We start from the raw sequence: 8,502 nt of genomic DNA, 5'->3' as shown, positions 1-8,502 counted from the left end.
AAATTTCACCAAATACGGGGTTAAAATGGGTATCAGCGCATACTAGTGCTAAGATCGCTAACTGTACGCTTAAAGCTAGTCAAAGAGTGTCTGTCCTCGCTAGAAATATCATCAAGCTACTTCATCATAAGACTCGTTTGAGGGCCTAGTCATAGCGACATCGTTCGCAACGGCAAAGCCGATGTGGAAACATCCAGACACCTTCTCTTCCATTGTCCAGCCTTTGCAAAACTGAGGCTGAAATATCTACCACCTTCGGCGAAACAAAAAATTTAGTCGAAACTGACATAAACCGTCTAAACAAATATGTGATAGGTTTAAAGCGCTTTGTCAATTTATAAGGGTCTTAGGATCTATTACTTGTACATAGTATCTTTAGATATCACAATGGAACCACGTTCTAAACTGTTGCTATGAGGATTAGAGAAGACTCTCCAAATTAAGTATATATGTATTCAGCTGAATATCTGTAGTTTTAAGATCCTCGCTTTTAAAGTGCAAAAATTACTCAATATAAAGAAATTTCAATATTTTTAAAGACATTTACAATTAATTTATTGAAATATAATGGAGAAACTCGTTAAATAAATATAAGTATTTATGTATATATTACAATTAATATGTAACTTACAGTTTTTGTACATATTACTTCCTTCTGAGTATGAATAAAAAGACATGTACATATTTATGCTTAAATAATTCAGACAAAATTTTATTTGTAAATATGTATGTATGTATTTAATACAAGTGCTCCTGAGTTGTTCTTTCGCATTTTGAAATCTTAAAAAGAAATGAAATTATTATACATATGTATATGTTCACATGAGCTATGAATGTTCCGCAACATCCCACATCGCATCACCTCACGTCACGTCACAACACCTCATCACACAACAGTACTTAACACCGCTCATTACTACAACACTACAACACAACAACCACACGATTATCAACGAGACGACTCATAATCAGCTAACATTCACCACCCAAACCATCAAAAGGGATTGATCCGACCGGGATCGGGCTCTTACCGCTTTCATCCGTGAAGCAAAACAGTCGTCAGCGATATTCAGTTTTTCATCTTTTTTTATTATCCGCAACAACCACCACAATTTCCTTTTTTTATATATGTTAAACCACCAAATGACGGGAGTGAAGTGAAGCACCGAGTGCGCCAACAGTGTACCACAGTGGGTTTCGCGAAAAAACAAAAAGGAATATACATATATTATACTTATATATATATATTGTGTAACTAATGCCTGGTTTTCACTAGGTCAAAATAATTGACATCAAAAACTGCCTAAACGAACAGCTGTGCTTTTGGTGGCAAATGCGTTTTCATTACAACATCCAAACTGACCGAATGTCGATACTGCAGTGCCTTTCAAAAACTGTCGTCAATTGTTGGTGTCAGATGATTGACCACCTGTTTTCATTTATGTCAATTGTGAATAGGCAATTGTGAACAGGCAATTGTGAACAGGCAATTTTGACAGCTGTTAAATTGAAGATATAATTATTTTTAAATAAGTGCGTGAAAGTGTAAAAATGAATAAAAATAGAAAAATTACAATAGTAACTGCGGCGTTATGTCTTATAACGTCATTAAAAGCTTAGAAAAAGAAAAGGACTCAGCAAAGGAAACCAAAGCAGTGGTGGATTAGACCAGGATTAAGGAATCGTTGCACCAGTGGATTTTACTCCACACTTCGATCCAAGCTGGTTTCTCAGGACCCAAAGAGGTTGAAGAACTTCCTGAGGATGACTCTGGAAGATTTCGATTTTTTAGTGGTGCGTCTTACTCCATATATTTACAAAAGAAACACACGATTCCGTGAAGCGATCTCGGTCGGTGAAAGACTGGCGGTAACACTACGCTATTTAGCCACAGGTGATAACTTCTCGAATTTGATGAGTGTTTTTCTATTGGGGAAAACTACCATCTGCCATATAGTGCATAACACGTGTAGTGCAATTTTTAAAGCTTTAAGGCACGAGTTTTTAAAAGTGAGTATTCATGCTTATTCACGTTAGTCAGTGATAAAATATAAAATATTTTCTAATAAGGTTCCAAACACTCATGAGGAATGGACAGAAATAGCGGAACGTTTTTACCAGCGATGGAATTTCCCTAATTGTTGCGGTGCGTTGGATGGGAAACATATAGCGATTCAGGCGCCTGCGAACTGCCGTTCTGAGTATTTCAACTACAAGAAATACAATAGCATCGTTTTGATGGCTATGGTTGATGCCGACTATAAATTTTTATTTGTTGAAGTTGGAGCTTATGGTCGGGAATCTGATGGAGGCGTTTTCGCAAGGTAAAACTAATATAAAATAATATCATTGAACGTTAATAACTAAAAAACATTATTATTTTTCAGATGTGCTCTTTCGACGGGACTTGCAGAAAACAGATTAAATTTTCCGCCAGCGAAGTCACTTCCACATGAAAGTGATGAAATGCCATTTGTCATTGTAGCTGACGACGCTTTTCCTTTAAAAACATACTTAATGAAACCATTCAGCTTCCGCAATCAAGTGATGTCGTACAAAATATTTAATTATAGGCTATCCAGAGAAGAAATGTGGTGGAAAATGTGTTTGGCATTTGTGCATCGCGTTTTCGGATCCTCAGAAGACCAATGGACGTTACTCCCGAACATGCGACAGTTATTGTCCTCGCGATTTGTGTATTACATAATTACCTATTAATACGCAAGTCTATATATATACGAATGTCTGACGTAGACAAAGACACAAATGGCATTACCGATCCAGGTAATTGGCGAATGGAGTTGGGGGAAAATGGAATGCTTCCATCAGTTCGGCCAAGCAGTGTTTTAGGTAGACTAGCAGACAGCGCGATATATGTCCGTGAAAGAACTATAAAAATACTAAGTTCATTTAAAAATATATATAAAAAGATATAAAAAAGGAACATTAGGTACATCATTTCATTTGACTAGTTAAAGATTTTATATTTAAACGGCATTATGCTGAGCTATAAAATAACAGCAAAATTATGTTTTATTACATATACAATTCTGCAACTGTTTTTACCGTGTGAATTTCTGCTGATACTTAACCCTGCATTACTAACCTCAAATCATGTCGCATGGTTACTAACCATGGGTCTTATCGACCCTCATTTGTATTATCTTTTAAAATCGTTTAAACTTATAAATTGCTAAAACGTATACGTCTTTTAGTATATTGTAGTATTTTATTGTTAAATTTATAAAATGATGCGTTAAAAAATTAATTTATATATTTAAATTGAAATTAAGTTTGTATTCATTGCAACATAGCTAAAAAAGTGAAAAAAAGTTATCCAGCTAGATTCCGCATAAGATGATAAGTTTTAAAGATATTGACTTCAAATAAAGTGCAATTGAAACCTGAAATATAAAAGTAAAATGTTAAAAAGAAAAATTGGAATGACTAATGTAAAAATTTTTCAATTATGTAATCTAATCGACCCAGGGTATTTTTTAAAACAATTTTTTATGCATAATATTTTACATGATTCTTATTCTTATTGTTTATAAACGTTTAAATATGTACAAATTTAGATTACACATATATCTTGCGTTAAAAAATATTCTTTATTTTTTGTTAATTTAAAAAGTTTGCGTGTCTGGGTCGATTCGACCCTAAGGTTAGTAATGGAGGGTTAAATATCAACTCACATAAGTCCTGCTTGAATTCTCTGGCCAGTTGTGGAGATTCTTGGTCCCACTCACGGCCGTTTGATGCCACAAAGTTGCCTAAATCATCCCAAGCATCAGTTTTTGTAGCAGATGTGACGGTCTCCAGCGCACGTTGAACTACTTCAATGTATCCATCGTCGTTTTTTTCAACACGACGTTTCCTTAAATTGGGTCGTGATGTAGATGGCGTTGGTGGTATATCGCCAGATACCGTTTCCGACTCAAACAATATTGTTGGAGTGGTCAGGGTCGACGAGCTGTCCTATAATAACAAATAAACACATGAAAAATAAATATTAATATTTTTTTTATAAATTATTATACATACATATATATACTTACATTTATTAAATTTGAAGTGGTGCTCGCTTCAACATTTAATGTAGGCTCGAGGAACTTTAGCGAATTGTAGAGTGGGTTTATGGTAGGCGTTCTTCCACCACCTTGTCCACTTTTTGTTTGAGACCTTCGGTTGAAGGCCGCCTAAAAGATATATATATAATGCAATTTGTTGTGTACTATTGTGTACTATATGTGAAAAACTTACGCGAAAAGAACAACGAAGGCTGTTCCACTTGGCTGATACTTCGGCTCGTGGCATATTTAGTGTTTCTGCCACTTCATGCCACTGAGCCTCACGTAAATTCCTATCGCGATAATCCGCGGAAAGGAAATTCCAGGTTCCTTCCCTTGACTCCACTTCTTGAATTAGTTGCTCAGTCTCCTCCGCTGTCCACTTTACGTTCATTTTTCGCACCCGCTTGATGCTTGGAATTAACATTTCTGTATTTGCACTCATTTCTTCTGCCATTTTGAAACTGAAAAAAGGTTGGAATAATACATTAATTGAAATTAGAACATATAATAAAACACTTACCTGGAAAAGTGAAAAATCTTTTTTATTTATTTTTGCACATCATTCGCGCGGCAAATGGAAATAATTTGCCAACATGTTGGCAAATCTAATTTTGATGTCAAATATTGCCACATAACGTATTTTGATTGTTTTCATTTCGCTGTCAATTTAAATTGCCGTTCGTTGGCAAATAGGCCGGCAAACGCAACTGACACCATATGACAATCCGTTTTCATTATTTTGACAGCATTTGACGTCAAATATGACCTAGTGAAAACCAGTCATAACATTAATAAACCTTTTATAAAGAGGGTGCGATAGAACGATCCGTTCTTTTATTTGGCAGAAGTATCGATATCACGTAAGTATACTAGTGCCAAGCGTGAGCAAATGGTCCTTCGAGCCTTTCCGAAAGACACCTAAGAAACAAAAAAAATTAAAGTGAAGAAAGTTAAAGTGAACATATGTATGTATAAAGCACAAAGTTACAGTGAAAAAAGAAACAAATCCCAGAACCACGGAAAATAGAAAGTGAAAAAATAAGTACATGAAAAATTGAAAGTGATGTGTAAAGATGCAACAAAAATTTAAATTGAAACAGTGGAAAAAAAACCTACTAAAATCAAAACCGGACGCAAAATAAACTAAAAACCAAAACCTACTAAAATCAAAAACGGGCGCGGTATGATTATGTACAAAGTGTAAGAAATATACAAACATTAAAGTTAAAATAGCAAACGGGCACGGTGTAATAACATATACACAAAACACAACTACTGTACATAGTCACGGGAGACTACACCAACAAACAACAAAGAGGAAGACAGCAAATCATCAGGGGCAGCGCTGGACGTACATAAGAAGGAAAAAAAACTGAATAAGGAACTGAAAGAAACAAAAAAAGGGTATAGGTTCAATGACCCAAAACCCTTGGCGGAAATAAAAGTGAATTCGTTCCATATATAATTTGATATATATCTATATAAATAAAAATGAATCGCTAAAATGTACGTACGCTCATAACTTTCATACGACTGAACCAAATTTGATAATTCGTTATTCAAAATGTTCGTTGAGGTTCAGGGATGGTTTCTGCGGAGAAAAAACTTCGAATAATTGCCGGAAACCCCCTAAAAACAGCCTTTTTCTTTTTCTCATACAAACGAATGAATGTTTGTTCGTTAGTAACGCTAAGAGAAAAGCTAACCCAATATTGATGAAATTTTAAAAGGTTTGGATCGGGAAAGGTTTAGAAATAAAAAACCTGTATGTCTTTTATGAGGAAAAGTCGGAAAATTGAAAAATTCCAAAAAGTTAATTTTTTTCATACAAATTTTTTCATTCAATTTTTTTGTTTTGTTTTTCAATTATTTGAATCGTTCAAATTTGTCGTTTGCTTCAAAAATTTTTGAAAATTATTCAGTGAAAACGTTATGAGTGTTGCACACAAAGTGATCAATTACAGATTGAAATTTGTTACGATGCCACGAAGAGGTCGCGCTAATATCGGTCGACGTTCTTTTTGGCATCAACATACATTAGCAGTCCAAGGCACATGACCGATTACTCCCAGAATGTGATGACATATGTAAGTGCGGTATTATAGATCGCGGTCATTCAGCAAGCGATCGTCACGATGTCACAGCAGGACTTTTCAAGCAACGGCTTCGATGGACTTTATCTTAAAGCAACGTACATATGGTGGTGTTAGATGCTAGATGTACTCTGTTGAGTGGCAAAAAAAGAGGTTTGCCGCTCGCATTCTTCTTTGGATGGTGGATGGTGATTACACCAGATCAAATTAATGAAATCATTCCAATCATGCGGAAATTCTTGATGCAGAGAAAGATCCAGTATTATACGAAGTGATGAAAACCAATACGGTTCGTGGACCTTGCGGACACCACAATCCCACTGCGGTTTGCATGTCTGTCAATAAACGCACGAAACAGTATCCACGTGTTTTTCTTTCGGAAACACAAAATAGAAATGATGGATATCCACTCTATTGGCGTCGTTCACCAGACGACAATGGCAGAACATTTAGCATTCAATTTAGAGGCGTGAGTATCGAAGTTGACAACACATGGATCATACAATATACGCCACTGTTGTCTAATTCACATTCAAAAGTCATGTCAATGTTGAGTTTTGCAGTTTGGTGTAATCGATAAAATACGTTTCTAAGTACGTCACCAAAGGAAGCAACATGGCGGTTATTGGTCTTGAACGATACGGTCGATACGTGAACTGCAATAAAGCGCTTCGTAGGATATTTAATTTTGCAATTCATGAACGTTTTCCGACTGTTGTGCGTATCGCAGTTAATTTGGAGAATGGCCAAGGAATTTTTTTTCAACTCAGGTAATGCAGTACAGCCAGTGGAAATACCGCCAGCAACAAAATTAACATTTACGAGTTTTTGTTGAACTTTCGTCAGTGATCCGTTTGCGAGGACGTTCGGAAATACCTTGATATTATACATGGATCGTCGAAGAAATACTTGCGCAGAAAGCAAGGCCAACCAGTAGATTGACATCCAGATGTCTTATCAACTAATTCCTTAGGACGAATTTACACAATCCACCCGAAAAAGGACTATTGTTTCTACCTTCGGTTGCTATTGATTAATATATGCGGTTCAACTTTATTTGAGTCATTAATTACTGTGAATGGTTCGATGCAAGTTTTGGAGAAGTAAGCCAGCAATTACAAATACTGGGACACGTTAATCACTGGAATGAAAATGAAGTTCGCATACTTTTCGATATAAACATCGACATTGTCAAAGACATTTTACATCGTCTTCGCTAAAAATTGGAAATGGTACAATTTCGATTGATACTTCCGGTGGTTCGATATCAATTCCATCTTCCCTTTTTTTTAGGTATTCCTAAATTCTTTGGACAGGCTTGGTATGCTACCACATCATTTGCGTCTCAAAGTAGGATCCGTCGTTATTATGTTTCCCAATCTTCTTGCGCCGAAACTGTGTAATGGAACCCGACTGATTGTGACGCACCTATCGAATACATGGGGGCAGAATGCTTGATTCTACGAACTCCTTTGAGTTCTAACGATTTGCCATTTCAGTTGAAGCGTATTGCGTTTCCAGTGAAAATTGAATTTGAGATGACAGTCAACAGGAAATAAAGATAGTCGCATAGTGTGAGACATAAATTTGGAAATGCTACTTTTTTCACACGGCCGTAGCGTGCTCACGAGTTGGAAAACCATCTTTTCTGTACACCGGAACAGAAACCGGAAAATGTTGTTTATAAAGCTGCGTTACATTAAAAAAAAACAAATGAAATGATAAATTTAACTTTTCTTTCATTTCAAACTATATAATTTCACGCAGGACAACGGCTACGGGGTCAGCTAGTAAAAATATATAAATTAAATTTTTATGCACATATATATGTATGTATGTTAAGGTACAGTTTTGAAGGTATTTCGGGACACCGTTAACTGTTCTTAACAGTTCGATATATGTATATCTACAAAAAAATAATAACTGCAAAAAAGTACAGTACCCGCCTTTTGCTTAGCTTGTATCATTAGGCACCCCATAACATAATTTCAAAAAAAAATCCTAAGTCAAGTCTAACTGGTGATAATTCTTGCGATACCCCTTGGGCTATAAAAAAAAAGCAACAAGCACGATCGCTCAAACCCTAAGCAAAAGCGGAAGATACGAAAAGAAAACCAAATATATACATATATATAATAAAAAGAGAGTGTGCTTATGACCGCACGACTGAAGTAAAACTTCTTTCTCTCTATCTATATGTATATATATGAATGTGTGTGTGCAATATATACATGTATGCACATATACATATATTTATTTCCTACAAATATTTAAATTTATTTTATGTTTTCATTAGTAAATTAATATTTTTGCATAGATCTTTTATTTTTTTGCAT

At 35.4% G+C, this 8,502-nt stretch overlaps 1 protein-coding gene across 2 annotated transcripts; it reads right to left on the bottom strand.

The window, feature by feature from the left end:
• Nucleotides 1-759: 759 nt before the first annotated feature.
• LOC125775489 (uncharacterized) lies at nt 760-5,427 on the bottom strand. 2 transcript variants are annotated; one of them, XM_049446149.1, is made up of 5 exons: nt 4,594-5,427; nt 4,264-4,534; nt 4,059-4,199; nt 3,696-3,978; nt 760-3,404 (listed from the first exon to the last, which is right to left on the bottom strand). In XM_049446149.1, the coding sequence occupies exons 2-5, from the start codon at nt 4,525-4,527 to the stop codon at nt 3,334-3,336; spliced, it is 759 nt and encodes a 252-aa protein (XP_049302106.1). In that variant the 5' UTR covers nt 4,528-4,534; nt 4,594-5,427; the 3' UTR covers nt 760-3,333. The 2 variants fall into 2 exon arrangements, with proteins under 2 accessions (XP_049302106.1, XP_049302105.1); XM_049446148.1 differs by having other exon boundaries at nt 760-3,978.
• Between the last annotated feature and the right edge of the window lie 3,075 nt (nt 5,428-8,502).

This window comes from Bactrocera dorsalis, chromosome 1 (genome assembly GCF_023373825.1).
Source record: "Bactrocera dorsalis isolate Fly_Bdor chromosome 1, ASM2337382v1, whole genome shotgun sequence".
In the NCBI taxonomy this organism is placed as follows: Eukaryota; Metazoa; Arthropoda; class Insecta; order Diptera; family Tephritidae; genus Bactrocera; species Bactrocera dorsalis.
This window is presented reverse-complemented; position numbering and strand designations above follow the sequence as displayed.

What these genes read in the sequence shown, in the direction of transcription:
- LOC125775489 (XM_049446148.1), bottom strand. Translation starts at nt 4,527, where the DNA reads ATGGCAGAAGAAATGAGTGCAAATACAGAAATGTTAATTCCAAGCATC. An exon ending in GCCTTCGTTGTTCTTTTCGC is followed by an intron (nt 4,200 to 4,263) that starts GTAAGTTTTTCA and finishes TATATCTTTTAG; the next exon opens with GCGGCCTTCAACCGAAGGTC. An exon ending in CCACTTCAAATTTAATAAAT is followed by an intron (nt 3,979 to 4,058) that starts GTAAGTATATAT and finishes TTGTTATTATAG; the next exon opens with GACAGCTCGTCGACCCTGAC.